The sequence below is a fragment of the Aulonocara sp. 'chitande type north' Nkhata Bay genome, linkage group LG2, assembly GCF_057382095.1.
Source record: "Aulonocara sp. 'chitande type north' Nkhata Bay isolate Kocher_YH1m ecotype deep benthic linkage group LG2, A_spYH_male_GT1.1, whole genome shotgun sequence".
Lineage (NCBI taxonomy): Eukaryota > Metazoa > Chordata > Actinopteri > Cichliformes > Cichlidae > Aulonocara > Aulonocara sp. 'chitande type north' Nkhata Bay.
The window spans coordinates 10,839,829-10,864,398 of NC_141345.1; the positions used below are offsets into that span (position 1 = coordinate 10,839,829).

The following is a 24,570-nucleotide window of genomic DNA, read 5'->3' on the forward strand; positions in this document are numbered from 1 at the left end:
CTTTACAAATCCTACCATGTGAATTCATGGATTTTTTTTCACATTCTGTCTCTCACAGTTGAAGTGTACCTCTGGTGCAAATTACTGACCTCTGTCATCATTTTAAGTGGTTGAACTTGCACAATCGGTGGCTGACTAAATACTTTTTTGCCCCACTGTAAGTGTTATGTTCTCATTCAGGACCTTACAAAATATCTATCTATATGCTGCTCTATCCTTCCCACTCATACCATCAGTTACCATCAAATGTGTGATGCGATGTTTTATGTTAAGCAGTCCAGCTTTTATCTTTAAATTTAAATTCAAATTAATATTGCTGTTCACACCAATTTTATAAAGAATAAAGCAACTTTACTGATGTTATGTTGTAATTTCTGCATATTTTTTCTTTGAGCTGTTGCACTAGTGAGATGATTCTATCACTCTCATCTCCTCATTTTTTATTGTTCTTGGTTGCTGTTGTGGAGTGTTTGAACACAAACCCAAAGTTTTAAAAACCTAAACCTAAGTGAACCTGTGTTGTCTTTTTACAGGAGATAAACAAAGATCTTAAGTCCCCAGTCTGGGGAAACTATACAGGACTTACTGTGTGACTCTGTGCATTCGATCATGGGACAAGTGGGGGAATCACTGCCAAAGCAGTTGATTTTATTGCTTTGTGTGACTCCTCGGCCTTTCTTACTCCCAAGAACATTCAGTTGCACAACAGTAATCAAGGTTCAGTGGCACTTTAATATCTTCAGAGCTGAGAGACACCCAGATCAACAAACAAAAGCATATTAATAAAACGTACTTTTCCCCAACAATAAAGCAAAAGGCAAACAAATGAAATACCCCCAGCCAAGCACCTAAAGCACTCTTTTGACTGCTAATAAGTGGTCAGTATTTACAATCACCTGATTTCCACCTCTCTAATCAACATGGACAGGACTCTAAAATGGCATATATCACAACACACAGGCGGTGCTGCCATATTACATTTTGTTCATAATGATACATCTGACAGAGAGTCCTTTGTGACACCTGGGTTGCAAAGAAATAAACAAGAAGCATTCGGAACCTCCTCCAGATGAGTATTTACTTTTAAGGGAATACCATTGTCTTTTCTATATATTCATTTTATTTTTTTGCTCCATTACAAAAACTTCCTAAAGTGCGTTTAAAAAGAACAAAGTGCAGGCTTTTGTTATTTGCCCTGTTGAAACCCGTGTTAGCATACTTGACATAATTATTTATTATTTTGGTCACAAGTTTATTTTGTTTTTCAAAAAAATGTATACTTATTCAGGAACATTGTACACATATTCAGATTGTGACTGTAATCCACAAAACAAAGTCAGAATAAAATAATAGATTATAATATTATAGTAATATCTTATTAATAATAATAATATTTAGAATCTGCATATATCATTCTCTGTGTCCTTACATGTTGTAAGTAGCATTATACAGCATTATATGTTCCGCCTGGAAACATTACCAAACACATACCATCTTTGGCAGAGGTAATAACAAAATCACCTAGAAGAGGTACATCTATTACCCAATATGATGTCATGAAAGTGCTACCACGTCCTTCTTAGTTGTCATCATGTGTGAAACAAAAAGAAAAAAGGTCTTATCTGAGCCAATCATAATCCTTTTTTGTGAAATTTTGAATTTTATATCGCAGCCTTCGCTCAGCAGTAACAGCTATCAGCTTCTGTTAGTCAGGTGCTTCATTTACAGTTTTATCTCTGAGACACATTAATCACCTACATGCCTGCTGAACTCAAGAGAATTGACCCCAATGTTGCTGGCAGTGATCACACTTTAATTTAGATGTATAACTTGCTTGTTCAGCCCTTTTTGCAAAACATGCTTGGATTGCTGCGGTTGCAAGATTGTAAATGCAGGAGATGGAGCGGTGTTTTCTGTGATGGATGGCACTGAACAAGGGGAAAGTAACACCACAGGTTACTTGTGTGTGTGTGTGTGTGTGTGTGTGTGTGTGTGTGTGTGTGGGGGGGGGGGGGGGGGGGGGGGGGGTCTGTGGGGGGGGGGGGGGTCTGCGGTGGGGGTGGGGGGGATTGCACTTTTTGAATACTAATCACCATTTAATGGATGTGTCAGCCATTAAACATTGTGATATTTTATACATTAAAATGCTGGCGAGCCTTGTTTTTCGGAATTTACAATTACAGAATCAGCGTGGTGCTGTATTAAACCAGTCATTTAAAAATACTATAAAACAAGGACAGAAGTTAGCATGCTGGAGACTTTCCGCAACTCCCCTGCTCTTTAACTGATGTGAAACCTAGATTAATAACCTTACTTTCTAATCAGGCCAGGTGTGGTCACCACTATTTTGAGGTCCTTTAATTAAGTCTCTAAGCAGAATAAAGGGAGCAAGGCATGGATGCTCTTATCAGCAGATCCAAAGATATGTTATCACAGTCTTTCTTTCATTCTCACTCTTCTTTTCCCTCTCACTTTCCTCTCTTGTTTCCCCTTCTCAGAAATATTGTTCTCAGAAGGCCCCCCACCAGATCCGTTTAATAATCCCAAAGCAATTTGTAGAAACTTTAGCTCAACTTTTCTCTGGTTGCAGCTCCTCACAGGCCCTATAACAATGGCAGTAATCCCCTTATTCCCTCAACTTCACATATTGATTTTAAGGCAGGGCTAATAGGGGCGATAAGGTCATCACTGGCTTATTTTTTGGGATGCTTCCTGGCACTGTATGTATTTAACTCCTCCTTGATCAATTAAACTGACATGCCATAGTTGTGATATGTTCAGTTAATAGAACCCTACAGAAAAGTACATTGTGGATTGAATGGTTCTTCTTCATCTATGTGGAACAGTGTGCACGCATTTATCATAGCCAGTGAACTACACGTCTAGACATTAATTTCCCTCTTTTATCAATAATAAACTAAATAATTTTTCCTGGCAATCAACTGAAAACTGAAATTATTTAAATCTTTTCCTTCTCTATTTTTCAGTAAACATAACAGTTCCCCCAATTATAGTTCTCCTCCAATAAAATTAGCAGCTGTTTTATTATAACTATTAATGATATTAATCATTGATAATTGTAAGACTTTAATGCGCTCAAAGACTCAGAATACAGTAGGTAGCCAATCATGACTTTTATTGTAGGCCAAAATCATTAACCCTAAAACTTTTGGGGAAAGCCAAAGGTGACTCTCAATAGTTACCTCTCTCAAGGAGGGTATGTTTTTGATTGCATGTCATCACTTTGTCTGTAAACATGACAGCTCAAAAAGTGTTGAATGAATTCTATAGGTGTAGAAGTTTGGCTTATATCCACCCAGTCTTCATGGTCAGCCTAATTGGTTGACAAGTTACAAAAAGCCTTATAACTTAGAAACTATGATTCTTACAAGTGTGATGTATATTGTCCACATATAGCTAGTACCATATAATGATTCAAAACATCATGTCACATTTGAACTCTGATCTGTCCTTCAAAACAAATAGACTGATCTTAAGGTCAAAGTGATAATAATGCTATATAGAGCTATTTAAAATATGTTTCTGTTTGGTTTGACAACATATATATAGAAGTATAGGTTATATAAAGTTTCTCTGTATTTCTCTGTATTGGCAACATTCAGGAACTGATACTGATATATGGGGATTCTAAATATGACTGAATATTTTCCATCCATCTGCCTTTCTTTCAGGTTGACCCCAAACATGAAGACAATGTGCTGCCTGGTTAGTTAGAAATATACTGTAGTATTATATTATATAACAAGCTTAAGTTTTTCATGCACAGTTATTTGCAAATCAATACCTATTATCCATCACCCACTCTTATGTATAATTTTTGTGTAATGAAAGTAAACATGTATTATGCTACCTTTAGTAAAAAAATTTTTGCTTGAGCAGAGGTTCGTGCTCTCAAGAGTCTCTTCTGGTTTTTTCACATATTTCAGTTCGAATAATAATCTCCTTTTTTTCTCTGATCAGTATGGATATACTGAGCGTATGCTGACCCCAGCCCAGCAGCCAGAACCTGAACTTCAACAACTAACAAATGGATAAGCAGTTTGTCATGACTGCAAACAGTTTCTACCTGTTCGTGTTTCTAAAGTAGAATCACTGTGCCGATCGCCTTAAAGTCTCTTTGTGTTCATATATAAGTACTAAGAGAGAGATCTTTTTTTTAAATTAGTTTTTAATTATTCTGTTATTAGTTATTTTCATCCTTTTAGTTTTATGTTTCTTGTACAGGTTTTATTCCCGTTAGTGCAAAGTTACTGTTCGTAGACATGTCTAGCCTTTTTATTTGTTAGTTAGCTCCTGTTAGTTTAGTAGTCATTTGTCTTGCGTGTGCTGTATTCAGTTTTACTTCCTCTTGTCTCATTACCTTGATTGTTTGCACCTGTGTATTTTTGCCAGCTGTGTTCACTTCCCCTAATTAGCCCTGTGTGTATAAATAGATTTAGTTTTCCCTAGTGGTGGTGAGAGTGAGGCTTAGTACGATACAGAAATGTGTGAAGCCTTTGTGCCAAAATTGTAGGTTGGTACCCTGAATAAAAGGATGTTAAGAGGATAAAATTATTACTATTTGATGAAAATGAATGCTTATAATGTATGTCCCATTTGTGTGATGCTTTTCAAAGTGCAAGAAGTTGCAAAAAGAATTTTTGGGGGGAGACAGTGCCTATTAATGTAATTTCATGGCATACATACATTTGTTTTGCTGTGTTGAGGATGACTACTTTCTCTGGTGGGTGATTTTGTGTTATTTTGTCTAATAAATAAATGTTAGTTTCACTGTTGTCCTGTTGCAATAATGCAAATACTCATCTCTACCAAACAAAACATGTATGACGTTTCCTTTAAAGCTGACTCAACTTGAATGAGTCAGCTAATTATCAAATGATAACTGGCAATTCTTCATTTCAATAAAGTTTTCAAATCTGTCTCAGTCTATAGTTCTCATAAAACATGTCATTATACAAGTATATGTACTGTATATATAAAAAAGAGTTGCACAGAATGCTAATACAGAAGAAGAAGACAGAAGACTAATTATCCTCTTGAGGAAGCCTTTTAGCTAATGCCTTCATGCATGTGCATTACCTTAAGGGAGTATGCACATCTGATTTCCACTTCTCTGGGAGGAACTAATCAATTTTATTTTCAACTTGAGTGGATGCCTAAGTTTTAGTCATTGTTCACATGACATTGAAGTGTATGGATATGTAGACACTAAAGCTGGTGCATCTCCCACCAGGAAGTTCTTTGAATACAAGGGGGGAGCAAGTGAATTGGTACCCAGGGCACAGAGCCTGAGAAGGTCTTAATCACAAAGTTTATTCCAGAGGTGGAGAGCAGGAAAAAACAAAAATAATTCTAAAATACGTACAACTCAAGTCTCTCAGTCACTGCAATAGCAGCCTCCCCCATCGCACATCCCTGGAAGCAGACAGACAGTGGCCAGCGACGCCCTCCGTGAAGCCGCTGCGACCCTCCCCAAAAAAGCTGCGCCCGGCGAAACAACAGTGGAAAACTCATTTTGAGTCTCTGCCTGCCCTTTTCTTTTAACAAGTCCGTTCGAACAGCTGATAGGCTGCCTCAGGGCACACCCACACCTCAACAGGTGCCTAATATTGTCTATTGTTCAACCAGTCTACAGTGGATTAAAAAATATCATGCAAAAACACTAAAAATATGCAATATAAATATCAGAGTAAACTCATGCAAATTAAATCAATACTACGCATACAAATAAACACGAAGATCAGGATAAAACGGACTGTAAAGCACACAAATTTCCACTGTGTGACAGATACACACACACACACACACACACACACACACACACACAAGCTTTTAGTATGCATGTCTTCTTTACCCTTAAATATATATTCGTAGCTTTATTTATTTATAGAAAACTGTTTCACTTGAAACAAGTACATTTTCAGTTTTCCCTAAAAATGTACTTGAACAGTTAAAACACTGGACGCTAGGGGTGTAACAGTGTTTCAAAACCAGTTAGGTTAATACCTTAATTGTGCGGCGACAATTTTTGCTGATACCTCAACATTTTTTTAGCAAGAAGGTATAACCAACAACATGAAAATGGTCTTTATACCATGAGCCTGAGCACGACTGCATCATGAACAATAAATTAACTCCATTATTCTAAGGTATTTTCACTTTACCTGTGTGAAAAAAGACAAACGATTTCACCAGATGGTGAAGATGTGACATGGGTGTGACACAATGTTTCAGAAGTTTCAGTTTCACAGTGGGTACAAGTCAACACCCTCATGAACTGGCAATGGTTACTTCAAAATATTTCTTAATCTTTACCACAGAGGCTGAGGGGACTTGAATGCTGCAGATGTGAGAAATAATTAAATTCCTTTAAACATCCTGTTATATGCTTGTGCCATGTTTAGTGCCTAAGATGTGACAGGTCCAGGAAATTGTATGCTGTGTTTGTCTTGATGCATGCTCAACAAGAAATTCATGAACAAGAAAATGCAGATGTCTAAAACTTTTTTTTAAATCTGTACATTCTTGATTCAATACAATCAAGAGTGCATTGAATGAAGTGTCACGGACCCGGTTCCGGGGACTCTGGGTCCGTGAACAGTGTGGACCATTATTGTTATTGTTGTTATTATTGTATTGGATGTATGTTTGCTGCACGGTGTTCTTGTGTTCCATGCTGGTGTGTAGGTGTGGGTGTCTGCGGGTGTGGCTGAAGGACGAAGGACAGCCACCTGCAGGCCTGATGGGTGTGGCCCTGCCGGCTGCCGGTCACGCCTAGGTTCTCACACACCTGCTTCTGATCGGGCTCGTCGGGGGAGCTACTTAACAGAGCGATGGAGCTTCCTCCGGCACAGGATCGTTGAGTTAGACTCCATGTCAGTGTTTAAAGTACTAGTCAGTGTATGCCTGCTGGAGTTGGTGCCATAACGGCGGTGTCTGTTGTTTTTCCCTCAGGAGAGCGGAACACGGGACTGCAGGACGCACAGGGTGTGCGTAGGCACGGGAGCAGAGAGCACGGAATACCAGCACTTGGGAGAAGGCACAACACAGGAGTTGAAGGAGCACTCTGGAGACCTATTGCGTGGTGTACATTTACCCCCACTGTAAATAAATGCACTGTTCATTGCACTAAGTCCAGCGTTTGGGTCCTTTCTACAACATTCCCCACGGTCTGCCAGCCAGACCGTGACATCAAGTTTGATTTTTGAATTTTTGGGGCTCTTTCGTTTTTACAGTGTAGCAATAGCAGCACTTAAACCAGCTAAAACTGCCAGCTTCCTCACTTGTTTTTGCTCTTACATATAGCATCATTAATATAAAATGGTATAGGGTGTGCTGGGAAGAGTGAAATACCAGAATGAAATGTTTGATTGATTATTTGCACCCTGACATTAAAATAAGGTATTTTGGCTGCAGAATCCACTAAAGCATATTAATGATCATCCTTTTGATAGACGATGTAGATCTTTTTTTTTATCCTAACGTGAGAAAGTCACTCTCTTAGGGCAAAAGTTATGAGTCCATCAATGAAATTGCTCTCATCGTCAAAAGTTAATTTGGCAAAACCAATGTCTCTGTCAAATATGCTTTTATGATACAGTCAGAAGTGCGATCCTCTTGGCAGTCGTGTATGATTTTCGTCTTCACATCATTACTACATCTGGACTCCATGGTCTTTTTTATCTTCATACAGAGGAGAAAAAAAAGAACTGACAAAGTGGCAAAGTGAGTGAAATAAAAGAGTTAAGGAATAAATTGCCAGTAAAATGGGAAAACAAATGAGAGAAAGAAAGGGGATTTAGAAAGGATAAAGCATAGCTATTTTGGTCCAGATACAGCAGGGATGAAGTGGAAACCTAATTATAGCTTGGCAAAAATAGATAAGATAATATGGGGATATGCAATGGTGAAAAATTCTGGTGCAATACAGTTAATGAGGATTTATCTTTCTTATTTCACTAAACCTGGCATTCTCCGCATCATTATAGGTTTAAGGTTACTGTATAGTGTTACATCTTGTAGAGTTTTAGCTCTGTCGTTGGTAGCAAAACCCTACAGCAGTGGGTATTTAACACTGTGATGTCTTTTTCTTCTGATGGTCTGTCTCTTGCGAGTTTGTGTAGGTGGTGATCTTCTGTGTCTGTGATGCTATCACTGCTCATACTAACTAGCCCAATCCACTTTTTATATCAAAAGAACTGGAAACATTAGACTTTTTTCCTTGTTGTCAGAAAATAATACTGAGCAAAACCTTTGAACATACTGCTTACAAAATGCCATGATTTTGTTTTGTGTTATGAACTGTGGATGGGTTAAATCAAGATTCTGCTATAACAGTCACTTTATTGCCTATTAGTTATTCAGTGATAAAACATGAATGAAATAAAAGGCTGATTAAAAAAAAACACATTTAAATCTAGTTGTTTGTTTCCCTTTAAGTGAGTTACTTTTGAGCTGAATGTAACAAATAAAGAATTATAAAAGCTAAATATCAAAAGCAATGAAATTAATAGAGCCACAGCAGAAATCACTAATGGGTAGGTTCTTTAGCACTCATCTGCAGTGTAGGTATAAAAATCATGGATGGCAATTTTGCAGATAATGAAAACTGTTTTAAGAAAGGCTTTTGCCACTATAAAATCACACACACACAATTTTTCTGCTTTAACAAAGGCAGATTAACCAAGTGACTTCTTCAGTCTCAGCTGACTGCAGGTTTCCCCAATCTTATAAAAATTACATTTGCATTATGACTGAATCCAGCCCACTGAAGGAACAATGGGCTGGGAGGTCAGTTCCTTAATCTTAATGTTTCTCCCACAAAACACTATGTCCAGATGAACAGAATCAACTTTTTGTGCCCCCCTCTCCCTGTTAATGTCCTACCTTTCTCCCTGGTAAAACTTTGCTAGATCCGCCCCTGCACAGTTACCAGCTGTCAGCTACTTAGAAAAGGATCCTGGTGTTATTTGTCTCTCAGAAACAGTTCATAACGTCCCTTCACGTATGTGAGGATGCTGTTTGTAGATTACAGCTCAGCATTCAATACCATCGTTCCCTCGAAGCTGGACAGGAAACTGCAGGATCTAGGACTGAGCAGCTCCCTCTGCAGCTGGATCCTTAGCTTCCTGTCTGACAGACGCCAGGTGGTCAGACTGGGCAGCATCACCTCATCCCCCATCACACTGAACACTGGTGCTCCACAGGGGTGTGTACTGAGCCCTCTCCTGTACTCACTCTACACCTACGACTGCACAGCCACTAACAGCTCCAACATCATTGTGAAGTTTGCGGACGACACTACAGTGGTGGGTCTTATCACCAACGGTGATGAGACGGCTTACAGGGAGGAGGTCAGCGCCCTGACCCACTGGTGTCAAGACAACCATCTCACCCTCAACGTCGCAAAGACAAAGGAGTTGATAGTGGACTTCCGGAGGTGCAGAGAAGTACACACCCCCATCACCATCAACGCCGCTGCTGTGGAGAGAGTGAGCAGCTTCCGGTTCCTTGGTGTACATCTGGCTGAGGATCTTACGTGGTCAGTACACACAAACAAAACAGTGAAGAAGGCGCAGCAGCGCCTCTTCTTTCTCAGGAGACTGAAAAGATTCGGCATGAGCCCCCGCATCCTCAGGACCTTCTATCACTGTGCCATTGAGAGCATCCTCACTGGATGCATCACCACCTGGTATGGCAACAGCACCGCCTACAACTGCAAAGCTCTCCAGCGAGTAGTGCGGTGCTCTGAACGGATAATTGGAGGTGAGCTTCCCTCCCTCCAAGACATCTACAGGAAGCGCTGCCTGAGGAAAGCGGGGAGGATCATCAAGGACTCCAGTCACCCCAGCCATAAACTGTTCAGACTGCTTCCATCAGGAAGGAGGTTCTGCAGCATCCGGTCCCGTACCAGCAGACTGAGAGACAGCTTTTTCCATCAGGCCATCAGACTGCTGAACACGTCATAGACACCTCAGCTTCACTACTGGAACTTCAACATTATGCACTCCACACTGTATATAAATGCCACTTGTTTTGCACATATTCAACTCTGTATATTTTATATATTTTATTATTATTATTATTATTTTTTTTATTTTTTTTTATTTTTTTTTACTATTTAATTTGTAAAAATGTGTATACACACACACACACACACACACACACACACACACACACACACACACACACACGTAGGAAAATATTTAGTATACACATCCAGAAATGCATACACTATTATATATTGTACATATATTTATTAGTTTCAGGTTGGCCATTCTTGTATTTTGCTCGTTTGTGTTGTTGTGTTTGCACATCTCTGTTGCTTGTGGGGCTCGCACACAAGAATTTCACTCGCATGTGCTGTGCCAGTGTGCCTGCACATGTGATGTGACAATAAAAGTGATTTGATTTGATTTGATTTGATTCAACTCATTCATGTCACCTAAAAGGTAAACCTGTTTCTCCATCACCTGTTCAGCTCTGATGATTCAGTAAGGACATCTCCTGGTTTCATCTTCATGTTTCCCTCTCACCACATATCCAAACCGATATCATGAGCAGCAGCATTTACTGTGGCTCCAGCAAACATCAGCTGATAATAGAGATTAATATTAAATAAATTTTAACAACAGCTCATCAAGCTTAAATGTGCTGCTGTTGTTTAACGTGACATCCGCTGGTTTCCTCTTTCTGGCGCAAAGTGGGCGATAGACAAACAAGAGAGAAAAGCCAATCAGCTGATGATTGATCAGTTTTATGATTGAAGTAGGAACAGGAGAGGGAGGGGAGAGAATGAGAGAAGAAGAGGCAGCTGTGCAGTGTAAACACACAGAATAAATCCAGCTTTGTGTCTTTTTCCATTATAGCTAAAGTACGGGACAAACTGCATTCCTTCTCAGCTCAATACAAAACCTGTAATGTTTTCTCTGAATGAGGGACCATTCCATTTTTTAAGGAGCATTTGGCAACTCTACTAACTAACCTTATGAATAAAATAAAGTTCACTATCAGCACCCACCCAGCTGTATAGAAACTCCATCATGCTAGCTAGCACGCAGTACTAAACTTGGTTTATAGCTGACCCAGATAGACTGCAGGTCATAACTTCTTACCTGAAATTCAGTTCAACTGACACTCGGACCGGCGGCCGCCCCGGGTCTCTCCTCCTCCTGCCTCTCCTTCCCTCATCCACCCGCTGGCCTCTGTGGAAGCTCCGCCATACCCACCATCCTTCAAACTGAGTTATTTTTACACATCAGCCAGTATCTGGCCAATCCACCACCTCTCATTGTTCATGCCGTTACAATATATATATATATCATCAGCCCATAAAAACAAAAAATCATGCCCGGTGGGCCGATGGCCAGTCCAGCTACGGTCGTGCCATCAGTTAACCCAGGGTTGCCGACCCCTGCTCTACAGTATGTTGACTCCCCCATTCATACTGAACAGTGGATGATTCATGCCTTTGGTTCCTGGCAAGGCTAAAAGTTGAAGACTGGTTTGGTCAACAGGTACTAATCACCTATACTAAGATGAGATAATGAGCTTGTAACCTCCACTATTGAGATTTTCTGATGAATAATATTGTTTACTGTCTAGTAAAGACCATCCAACAAGTTGCAATTCTAATATGTTTCAAGTATGTTGCAGATATGCATGTTTGAGTTTTGTACCTGTGGAGTATATTAATACAGCTTGCTAACCTAGCATGCTTGCATTATGTGATACTTTAGCTTAGCTTACATTTGTCACCTTTGGCTCCAAAACACAACATGATGACAGGTTCAAAAGTAGAGTGCAATACCACTGGGTGACATGGTGGCTATATGCATGTTTATAAAGACTGTAATACATGACTTTCATGCATGCAGCATTAGCTGTTACTGGCGTTTCTTGAGCTTAAAGCAGCAGATGATAGGAAAAAAAGGCAAATATTTCCAACCAAATTACAGATTCTTCCCTTTTCCATTTTCATGTCATTTCATATCACATACCCCCGCTTCTGTCTTTTTGTTGCTTTGCAAGCTTTCAGTTGGAGGGAACTTTGTGTCCACTTTTAACATTTCCAACCAACTGAAAAGTACAACTTATGAAAGAGTTTTTCAAAAAGGATGCTGCCATTCACATCATCTGAAAGATAAACTCAGGGTGGGCGTTCAGGGGTAAAATATTTAAATCTGAATGGCCCTTTGTCAGGTCAAAATGCTTGCTCTTGACATGTCTTCCACAGCCAAGAAAGGAGACAAAGCGAAAGAGGCTTTGCACACCATGTTGCCACCATTTTCCATCATTAGTGATCTACAAAGCATTTTCCATCAGGTCAAATCTCATGAAATGGCTTTCATACACACTGCAGTCATTCAGGACATCTTTTTTTACTACAAATGTGTCCCTTAAATGTCAAAAAATGGATGTTCCCTGTCGTTATAAGGTGTTTAATGCAAATTTTTAAGGGATAGGAGACCTGTATGTCCGCATAAGTAAATATGCATGAAAATGTGTACAACTGGAAGAATGGGCAATGTTGAACACGTTAAATGTTTGTGTGAGGGTGTGCATGTGTGGTGCATTCAAATACTTTTTAAAAATAAATTTCACGGTGCTCTAATTTGTGAAACCACATTCTTAGCCAGCCAAGCATATTCTCAAAGTCTCTGCTATCCCATAACTGCAACTACGCTATACAGTTTTAAATTTTACTTTTGAATCTCTTTCCTGTAACAAGCTGCAGTCACAAAAAAGGCTTTGCTGGAAAAATGAAGAAATAGATTTTATGTCCAATTTCTCTTTACTTTTGTTGAGATTTTCCAGTTTTGTGATTCTTGTTTTCCTCTTTTGCTTTTCAGTTTCTCTTCTACTCTTTTCATCTTGCTCTTTCTTTACCCGTCTTTTCTTCATTACCGTTCTCTTGAACTTGAGTCTCTGGCCCTCCTCCAATAAAAGGAGAAACGTTTCTTCATCAAACTGAAGAGGACCTCGAGTCTATTCAGCACCAACTCCTTTTCAAGTGGAAAGGACTTTTCTGTGATGACCTGTGTGGGAAAGACACAGAGGTCTTTTATAAGGTTTTTATAAAACTCAGTTAAAGAGAACCTCTCCTTTCTCTCATTCTCTTGTTCTTTCTCTCTTTCCATTTTCTTTCCATCTTACTTTCTTTGCTGCTGCATGCTAATTCAGCACAGTCTTTTTATAAGGCTCACTGCTCGCCTTCTCCCAAGCTCCCTTGTCTCTGTTGCTGAATGAGGGGCCACCTTTCTCGCTTCCTTTTCTTAGTCATTGACCTGCTTTTGTACTTCAGACCTCTCTCTTGCTTCCAATAAAACTGTCTGTGCTGCAGGAAGTAAATTACTAAGCTGTTAAATGTGGTATACCCAGGATCAAACCTTGTGCTTTGTGTGGAACGAGTCATCTTGGTGTCAAGGTACTTTCTTGATCATTTGTGAGGATATTTCATAATCAAGTGTATGCTGAAAAAGTGTCAACAACACGCATAGTTAATGCTAATGGAATTAATTGATTCTCAGAGATTATCCTACCATTACTTTTGTTTTCATTTAATAGCATGAACAGTAGTTTGTATGATGCTAATGCAGGTCTCAGACTAAATAACATTTTTGTTTATTACAGGTTAAGCAATTATGGAGTCACAAAATCTCACCAGAACTGGGACACTGTTGTCCTATAAATCGTGACAGTTCACTTTCACAGCATGCATAATGTCATTAGGACGTAGGTGTTAGCTAATGATTTCCAGAAAACAATGTACATGGACAATAGCAGCTGAGGTAAATGTGTGGGCTAATCAAATTTTAATTATAATTTTGGCTTCCAATAATTATAAAAACAAGACAGTCACGACAAAAAGAGCCTCTTTAGGCATCAGTTTTCACTAAGAATCTCTTGTGTTGTTATACACAAGCCTCATTCCAGGGGTAGGCTTTCACCCCCTCAAAAGTCCAAATTCACTCCCAGTTTCTTTCATCCAAAGTGACAGAAAGACAAGAGAAGAGACTCAACCAGCTAGATCTGTCTGGAGGGAGTCAATGTTATTAATGATTACAGTTGCCTTTGATCTCCAGATCATCATGCAACCCTTCACAGGCTTGTGAGGTTGCTGCAGCATGGGTCTTTTGTTGTCCACATCAGAGACTAAATGGTGGAGACTGCAGGCTGGGTGGAACCCAGTGATGCTTTGCTGGATTGATTTTACAGTTGATTTTAGATGTTGTTGGGTTATTTCCCTCACCACCTCCACCCCTTTCTCACAAAAATAAGGGATCACTGTGGTAGACCGTGACATGAATTCTACACTGCTACTCTTTCTGTTGAGACATTACAAGGCATCTTGGATACAATATAGGTTTTAATCCACAATGGCACACTATGCTAAACAACATAATCAGCTGTCTTGAATTATGACAGCTTCATTTTCAGTCCAATGCCCTACATCATTCAGGTTTGGCTATAATAATTAAACTGATATTGAACAGTTTGAACCTGACATTCTGGACACATTTGTTGATAGTCCAGATTTTATGAATAAGCAATGACCATGTAAAGACCAAAAACTGCAGTTAATGGACCCTGCTATAACTCGTCCCCTTGTGTACTTTAAATTCTGCCTGTGTACTGAAAGCCTGATTTAGCTTCTCCTTCTGTTTCGTAGAGCTCCATTGTTTTACAAAAAAATTATTAATAGCACATCAGTGTGCTACTGCAATACTCAGGTCAGCATGTTCTTTCACTGCCACATACTATGGCCCTTTTTTTGGTGATTTTTCGTTTTTATGGGCTGATGATATTTCTTTTTTTTTGTAACGTGATGAACAATGAGAGGTGTGGTGGATGTGCCAGATGCTGGCCGATGTGTAAAAATAACTCAGTTGTTTGGTGGTGGCTATGGCGGAGCTTCCACAGAGGCCAGCGGGTGGATGAGGGAAGGAGAGGCAGGAGGAGGAGAGACCCGAGGCGGCCGCCGGTCCGAGTGTCAGGTTGCCGACCCCTGCCGAATTTCTTACCTGAAATTCTTACCTGAATTTCAGGTAAGAAGTTATCTCACATATACCATGCTGGAGCTATATGAACTCTCTGAATCTGAGTAATATTTGATGAAAACTACAATGCCCAGTTACTCTGGGCAGTGATGTCTGGGCCTGGAGCTGACACCAAAATGCAATCCAGTGATAATAAGAAAATAAGAAAAGGCACACACACAATTACATCAGTTTTTGTCAAACACTGTCAATAACCCTTCAAACGAAATCTTCCTGTTACAAAATATAATGAATTCAAATGAAATGACCAACCATAAAAAGGAGTTCTTTGAAGTTGAGGATTTCAAGGCAAACTGACATTCTAATTATTGAATTATCTTCAATTAAATTCATTCTTTCATGGTTTTTGGCAGCATGCTTTGTTTTGTAGGTCATACAGGAGGATCTCGAGTGGCTCTAAAGGAAGGGAAACATATTCTTTAAGGCTTTGGAGTCAAATATACAGCTACAGTTCATCCTCCAGGGCTGAGCAGTGCTAACTTTGGAGCAAATATTGTTTTATTCTTAATTCTGTCCCCTTTCGCCTGGAGTCAAAGCCTTAGATCTGTAGTAGAAGACATTAGGAGGGAGAAGAACAGTTTCTGTTGGGGCGAAAAAAAGGGGACATATTCCAGTGATCAAATGATTTTATTATTGTAAATCAAAAGAGAATAATTTAATAGCTGCCTCACTCACTTGTTCCATCTCAAATGTATTATCACTCGTCATTCTTTCGCCTCTGTGTCTTTGTTTTTCTCAGTCTCCCTTCCTCTTCTGATGTATACATGTCTTTGATTTTAGCAAATCAAAGGACACAGGCCTATGAAAACTGCATGATCTCAGACCTTCTGTGGAGCCACATGTGGCCTATGTCAGGATCTTGGCTTTTCAAAGTTTACTAGGCAGGTCTTTTGCAGTGCATTGGAAATTCAGCAACATAAACCACTCAACATATTTCCCTTTAATTGTGCAAAGCATCAAAACCAAAGCCTAAAATTCAATTAAAAAACTATAAACACTGCCAAAAGTGTATGAATACCTTAAATTGGAAGAATTTCATTTCAGAATTAAAAACGTTTCAAAGGTTTATGCGCTTGTTTCATGGGAAATGAAGGGATGTTTTTGCGGATAGAAATAATATAAAATAACAATAGGCATATACCATCCTGAGATCAGATGATGTAGCAATAGCAAATCAGCAAGTCAACATCTCAATTGACAAATCATTTCTTCTTAATCACCTTGTGTTTAATAAGAGATGCTATATGTTGTGAAGCTTCTAATGATAACTCCTTTAATAGTTCAGCAAGGAAAACCTTTCCTTGATGTATCCCAGGTTTTCTGTGGCCATGATAACATCCCCATAAACATAAAGACATCCTCACAGCACAGCCACTATGCTTTTGCTTTATAAGAGATGATGTGTTGCTGTAAATTAAACTAACCCATAGAACTGAAATTATCTTCACTATCTACGTGAAACAATACTGCACCAGAATACAGATATTATTACACAGAACTGACACGCTCTATTGGCCATTTTGAGCTAATAGTAAACATTTTACAGGATAATATATGCATTTTTAAATACATTTTGCTACTCTGTACTGTTTCTTTCTGTAAGTTAAATGAAATTATCTAATAAACACAGGAGACATGTCCAAAATTACTGATTTGTTCATTAAATGTTTGTATACATGATTTATGCACCAATTTGTGCCTTACTACCTTTTTTTAAATGAGGCCCAATGTCCTTTTGAAAGATGAATGGAAACATTTATCTAAATACCTCATGCCAATGGTCAAGCACGGTGGTAGAATTATGATCATTTGGGCTTGTTTTGCAGCCACAGGACCTGGATACCGTGCACTTATTAAGTTGACCTGGAACTCCTCTGTATACCAAAGTATTCAAGAGTCAAATGTGAAATCATCTGTCTGACTCTCTCAAGCATTTTCATGTTTAAAGTTTCTGGTAGAATTGTGCAGAAACAAACTGTGAAAATTACTCTTAATTGGCATTTACTCCAAAACTAGTTAATGAAGTACAGGATCACTGTCTGCAAAACAAAAAAAATCACTCATATTCACACAAGAAACACTTTGCTTTGCTGTAATTTGTGTTTGCACTTGAAGTACTCTATATTGCCAAAAGTATTCACTCGTCTGCCTTCACACACATATATACTTGAGCGGCATGCCAGTTTTAATCCATACCACTTCAAGGCTGAGTGGCTGTCATTCCCCATCATTTCGACTTTGTTATAATACCACTAACAGTTGACTGTGGAATATTGAGTAGTGAGGAAATTTCACAACTGGACTTGTTGCACGGGTGGTAAACAAGTCACCACGCTGGAATTCACTGAGCTCTTGAGAGTGACTGATTCTTTCACAAGTATTTGTAGAAGCAGTCTGAATGTCTAGATGCTTGATTTTATGCACCTGTGGTTGTGAAAGTTATTGGAAAACCCGAATTTAATACTCGAATAGCTACTTTTGGCAATGAAGCATACATGATTTAGAAAAATTACTTCGTCTACACATTACACTTACACAGGCATCTCAGCAGTGGAAACCAAACCACGAGGCTTTCTGCACACAGTCTTTGTGCTGATTTGGAAGCCCTGCTCTCTAACTTTATGTGGTCCGTTACTTTGTGGTATTTCTATATATATATCCATCGCTCTCTCTCTCTCTCTCTCTCTCTCTCTATATATATATATATATATATATATATATATATATATATATATAGTCCGCGCTTGTTTATATATATATATATATATATATATATATATATATATATATATATATATATATATATATATATATATTATTTGAAGAATAAACTCTGTGGCACTGTGTTCTGACACTTTTCTCACACTAACTGTCAGATAGTGAAATATGAATCTCGAGAGCGGCCTTGATTGATCACAATATGTATAAACAGTATGTATAAATATTAATTAAGTCCAGATATGAGTCACTGAAGCCATGGGAATGGGTTACTTCAGGCTCAGAAAGAGTTATTTTAAAGTTAGCAGTCCAATCTAAAGTGCAAAGCAGAATTGGTGTGCTCTAGAGAACAGCATCTAACATGTACCAGCATCAGATGTCTTTGTTTTTATAAAGTATGAAAAGCACAGTGATGGCCACAAGGAGATGAATGTCCTCAAAGAGAACGGGAGACACAGGACAGCTTCTTACTGGCACAGTGTGCAGGCAGAAAGACAAGGCAGAATCATCTTTGGAACAGGATCTGAAATACCCACACACAAAAATGGGTACCACTTTACAATAAGGCTCCCCTTATAGATGCTAATAAATAGTTTATAGCTATATTATTAATTAATTTGTAAATGCTTTATAAACCATTATTAATGGTTTATTATGCATTAGTTAAGGGTGAGAAAGAGGAAAAAAACTGACCGGTTTCTTGCCAAATAGTGAGCCAAATGTGTTCACCTATATATTTCATCTAGAGTTGCTATATTAAACATTTTAGACTAAGTTACTATCCTGTAAGCACAATCAGCATTTGTAAACATATTTTTTATCATATAAAATTGTACTTCAGAAATGCATTATAAATATCCACAACTATCAATCGGAGCTTTGTTGTAAAGTGTAAAGCATAAAACCATTTATTAATGAATAATAAATATTTATAAATGCCAAATGGGAGCCTTATTGTAAAGTGTAAAACATGTCAACATTTATTAAGGACTAATAAACATTTATAAATGCCAAATGGGAGCCTTATTGTAAAGTGTAAAGCATAACACCATTTATTAATGACTACTAAACATTTATAAATGACAAAAGATAGCTTTGTCGTAAAGTTTAAAACATGTCAACATTTATTAAGGACTAATAAACATTTATAAATGCCAAATGGGAGCCTTATTGTAAAGTGTAAAGCATAACACCATTTATTAATGACTACTAAACATTTATAAATGACAAAAGATAGCTTTGTCGTAAAGTTTAAAACATGTCAACATTTATTAATCACTAATAAACATTTATAATTGCCAAAAGTGAGTCTTAAATGTATAATGTCACCATTTATAACACTTAGACCTAAATTACAATCAGTGCTTGAAATAACATTTAACTACTGTCAAAATTGGCAATGTATTGTAAGAGTAACACATGTAACATTAAATGTGTTTTTTAAAACACCAAACAGTCACACACTCCAAAAAAAGTTCATGCCAGACTGGTTCAAACTGGAAATATTTTTTGTATGTCCTTAAATAAGCGTCCCAGTGGTCCATCAGGGTGTTGCGCTCCAGTTCCTCCTTAAGAAAAGTCAGTTTCTCTCGCTCCTTGTTAAGAAGGGCAGTTGCAGTAGGGGCAGGATTAGAAGAAGAATCTAAAGAACAAACAATTATTAAATTACAATACTAAAATAATTTATAATCTAAACTTGGGAAACTCAAATAAAATATTGATTAAAAACGGTTACAACTTGAATTTATAAAAAGCCACTTTGTAAAAATTATGTTATATACACATGTGGTGGTTCAGACATTTCTAAAACAAGGCAAATAATTCTTATGTGTACTGCCTTACCAGGGTGTTTAATATAAATTTAATGATGCACATAAACAAAACTAAAAATATACAACTAAGTGATATCAATCGTTTGGAATAACCAATAGTAATAGAGCCATTCACATGTTATGTGATGTTAGTTAGCCACTGTAGCTAGCAGCCAAATGGCTCGGTAGCTAGCTAGCTAGCATTATACTCACCTTCATGTCTAACTGCTGACGTCGTTGGCTTAGTGCAATCTAGATCATCCAGTCTCTGCTTTTTGTATCTCTTCGAACGTGTGCTGTGTAAGTCGCAGACGCACACAAATTTTTATCTTCTGCTCCATCCATGGCGCAGCAACTTGAACGAGCGCCTTCAGTGTGTCTGTTCGTGCCCCTTTGGCTTGACCTTCCAGAGGGGGCTTTCTGAGAGGAGGGGCTTTCCTTAATAAAGTTAACTGTGATTGGATGGTTGTATAAGCTCCTCTGCGTTTAAATTAAATTTGTTTTCCCTCCCTTTGGCAGCAGAACATATTTTTTTTAGCATGAATCCAGCGGGTTAGATCTACATAACAAAGTCGGAGATACATTATAACAGGTGAGACAATCCTCTTTTTTGCGTGGGACTATTTTTGATTATAGGACTTGTTTTATATAGCATGTGAAGTTCTTTAACTCTGAACCGATTTGCACTAGACTCCCATAGAGTATTTTACGGTGTTTCGAGGTGATAATAAAATAAATTACTCATTTTTTTCCACCAGAATGTCTTTGGGAATGAGATTGCGCGCCAGAATAGAAGGAAAACAAACTAAATACAGTGGGGCAAAAAAGTATTTAGTCAGCCACCGATTGTGCAAGTTCCCCCACCTAAAATGATGACAGAGGTCAGTAATTTGCACCAGAGGTACACTTCAACTGTGAGAGACAGAATGTGAAATAAAAATCCATGAATCCACATGGTAGGATTTGTAAAGAATTTATTCGTAAATCAGGGTGGAAAATAAGTATTTGGTCAATAACAAAAATACAACTCAATACTTTGTAACATAACCTTTGTTGGCAATAACAGAGGTCAAACGTTTACTATAGGTCTTTACCAGGTTTGCACACACAGTAGCTGGTATTTTGGCCCATTCCTCCATGCAGATCTTCTCGAGAGCAGTGATGTTTTGGGGCTGTCGCCGAGCAACACGGACTTTCAACTCCCGCCACAGATTTTCTATGGGGTTGAGGTCTGGAGACTGGCTAGGCCACTCCAGGACTTTCAAATGCTTCTTACGGAGCCACTCCTTTGTTGCCCGGGCGGTGTGTTTTGGATCATTGTCATGTTGGAAGACCCAGCCTCGTTTCATCTTCAAAGTTCTCACTGATGGAAGGAGGTTTTGGCTCAAAATCTCACGATACATGGCCCCATTCATTCTGTCCTTAACACGGATCAGTCGTCCTGTCCCCTTGGCAGAAAAACAGCCCCATAGCATGATGTTTCCACCCCCATGCTTCACAGTAGGTATGGTGTTCTTGGGATGCAACTCAGTATTCTTCTTCCTCCAAACACGACGAGTTGAGTTTATACCAAAAAGTTCTACTTTGGTTTCATCTGACCACATGACATTCTCCCAATCCTCTGCTGTATCATCCATGTGCTCTCTGGCAAACTTCAGACGGGCCTGGACATGCACTGGCTTCAGCAGCGGAACACGTCTGGCACTGCGGGATTTGATTCCCTGCCGTTGTAGTGTGTTACTGATGGTGACCTTTGTTACTTTGGTCCCAGCTCTCTGCAGGTCATTTACCAGGTCCCCCCGTGTGGTTCTGGGATCTTTGCTCACCCTTCTCATGATCATTTTGACCCCACGAGATGAGATCTTGCGTGGAGCCCCAGATCGAGGGAGATTATCAGTGGTCTTGTATGTCTTCCATTTTCTGATGATTGCTCCCACAGTTGATTTTTTTCACACCAAGCTGCTTGCCTATTGTAGATTCACTCTTCCCAGTCTGGTGCAGGTCTACGATACTTTTCCTGGTGTCCTTCGAAAGCTGTTTGGTCTTGGCCATGGCGGAGTTTGGAGTCTGACTGTTTGAGGCTGTGGACAGGTGTCTTTTATACAGATGATGAGTTCAAACAGGTGCCATTCATACAGGTAACGGGTGGGGGACAGAAAAGCTTCTTACAGAAGACGTTACAGGTCTGTGAGAGCCAGAGATTTGTTTGAGGTGACCAAATACTTATTTTCCACCCTGATTTACGAATAAATTCTTTACAAATCCTACCATGTGAATTCATGGATTTTTTTTTTCACATTCTGTCTCTCACAGTTGAAGTGTACCTCTGGTGCAAATTACTGACCTCTGTCATCATTTTAAGTGGGGGAATTTGCACAATCGGTGGCCGACTAAATACTTTTTTGCCCCACTGTATAAGGCACTAAGGCTCATTAAATGGCTGCAGAAGAAACACCTGCTAAAAAAGAAGCTTAGATGTCCTGTTTGTCACCATAAGATGAAAATGATTTCCGTGGTGAAGAAAGACCAATATATGTGGTATGTATAATGCATGATAATGTAGTGCATGTAGTAAATATAACAAAATATTTCAGTTATCAATGCAAGAGGGAGCATTAACCTCTTTTCATTATTATTTTCTTCATACTTAATTTTGTGATTATCTTTTCAATTAATGCTCTTGTTTAAGGGTCCATTTCTTTACTTAACTCATTGATATGTTCTCAGGTGCTGCAAAAGAGCAAGTCATAGGAAAGTTTCCAGAACAATTAGAACTGGCTCCCTCTTTGAGAAATCAAAAACATCTCTTTTCAGTTGGATGAAGTTCATTTACAGGTATATGTAGATGTAGACATTAATAGCAATGCACCTTTCATAATTGAACACCAATACGAGACTTGTGAAATAAAATTAGGGCCTCAGTAAGTAATAATTGCCTCAATTTCTATCACAGATTTTCACAAGGGCTCAGGCTCAGACAAATAGATATGATCGATGATGAAGTGGCTGGCAGCTCCAGAACACTAAGTAGCATGGCAAGACACATTCGGCATGTTTGTATACGTGCAATTAAAAGACACAGAATAAACAATGGACACCGTCTTGGTGGTGACAGAGAATTTGTGGTTATAGATGAAAGCTGTCTCCGTCATCAGCGAAAGGTTGGTAAACTCTCAGACAGGTTTGTTAGAATCAATGCAGATCTGACTGTGTCCTCTAAACATGGAAACCTTTACCATAAGTAAAAAAAATTAGTAGAAGCAACCATCTTTTTGAATGTTTCTTTGTAGATATTTAATTTTATTCTTTTTCATTTTAATTCTGTTTAATTTTATTCTTTTTGTTTTCAGTATGCACGTGGACGCTTTGGAAATGCATGGAAAAGGAAGAAATGGGTATTTGGAATGATGGGAATTAAAGACAAAAGGCGAAGGCTCGTGTTAAAACTTGTTGAAAAACGATCAAGGCGCCACCTTGTTCCTCTGATCAGACAGCATGTTAAGTTGGGTAGTGCCATTATAAGTGATGAGTGGAGAGCCTACAAGAATGTTTTGACAAACATAGGGTACAGACATTACACTGTAAATCACAGCAGGTGGTTTGTAGATCCTCAATCTGGCAGTCATACACAGCATATCGAAAGGGCTTGGATGACCATCAAAGGACATGTCCGTAGACTAAGAGGAAATCGCACTGAGAAGTTGCTGGAGGAACACCTGATGGTTCTTGAGCGGTCATCTTGGCTTGGTTCGCGACACCCTGATGGACCACTGGGACGCTTATTTAAGGACATACAAAAAATATTTCCAGTTTGAACCAGTCTGGCATGAACTTTTTTTGGAGTGTGTGATTGTTTGGTGTTTTAAAAAACACATTTAATTTTACATGTGTTACTCTTACAATACATTGCCAATTTTGACAGTAGTTAAATGTTATTTCAAGCACTGATTGTAATTTAGGTCTAAGTGTTATAAATGGTGACATTATACATTTAAGACTCACTTTTGGCAATTATAAATGTTTATTAGTGATTAATAAATGTTGACATGTTTTAAACTTTACGACAAAGCTATCTTTTGTCATTTATAAATGTTTATTAGTGATTAATAAATGGTGTTATGCTTTACACTTTACAATAAGGCTCCCATTTGGCATTTATAAATGTTTATTAGTCCTTAATAAATGTTGACATGTTTTAAACTTTACGACAAAGCTATCTTTTGTCATTTATAAATGTTTAGTAGTCATTAATAAATGGTGTTATGCTTTACACTTTACAATAAGGCTCCCATTTGGCATTTATAAATGTTTATTAGTCCTTAATAAATGTTGACATGTTTTAAACTTTACGACAAAGCTATCTTTTGTCATTTATAAATGTTTAGTAGTCATTAATAAATGGTGTTATGCTTTACACTTTACAATAAGGCTCCCATTTGGCATTTATAAATGTTTATTAGTCCTTAATAAATGTTGACATGTTTTACACTTTACAATAAGGCTCCCATTTGGCATTTATAAATATTTATTATTCATTAATAAATGGTTTTATGCTTTACACTTTACAACAAAGCTCCGATTGATAGTTGTGGATATTTATAATGCATTTCTGAAGTACAATTTTATATGATAAAAAATATGTTTACAAATGCTGATTGTGCTTACAGGATAGTAACTTAGTCTAAAATGTTTAATATAGCAACTCTAGATGAAATATATAGGTGAACACATTTGGCTCACTATTTGGCAAGAAACCGGTCAGTTTTTTTCCTCTTTCTCACCCTCAACTAATGCATAATAAACCATTAATAATGGTTTATAAAGCATTTACAGATTAATTAATAATATAGCTATAAACTATTTATTAGCATCTATAAGGGGAGCCTTATTGTAAAGTGGTACCAAAAGTTTGAAACTGCTCGTTTTCAGTCATTAACAGGGATTCGTAAGAAGCACAGAAA

General features: G+C 38.2%; 1 protein-coding gene across 1 annotated transcript; it reads left to right on the forward strand.

Annotated features, from left to right (window-relative positions):
- Nucleotides 1-22,035: 22,035 nt before the first annotated feature.
- Nucleotides 22,036-23,893, forward strand: LOC147337440 (uncharacterized). Its single transcript, XM_086262516.1, has 4 exons — nt 22,036-22,147; nt 22,337-22,444; nt 22,563-22,770; nt 22,960-23,893. Exons 1-4 carry the CDS (start codon nt 22,107-22,109, stop codon nt 23,422-23,424), a joined length of 822 nt encoding a protein of 273 aa, XP_086118642.1. The 5' UTR covers nt 22,036-22,106; the 3' UTR covers nt 23,425-23,893.
- The last annotated feature ends 677 nt before the right edge of the window (nt 23,894-24,570 follow it).

Coding starts and splice junctions, on each gene's coding strand:
- LOC147337440 (XM_086262516.1), top strand. CDS start 22,107: ATGAAAATGATTTCCGTGGTGAAGAAAGACCAATATATGTG. Junction 22,148..22,336: donor AAGAAAGACCAATATATGTG/GTATGTATAATG, acceptor ATATGTTCTCAG/GTGCTGCAAAAGAGCAAGTC. Junction 22,771..22,959: donor GTCTCCGTCATCAGCGAAAG/GTTGGTAAACTC, acceptor TTTTGTTTTCAG/TATGCACGTGGACGCTTTGG.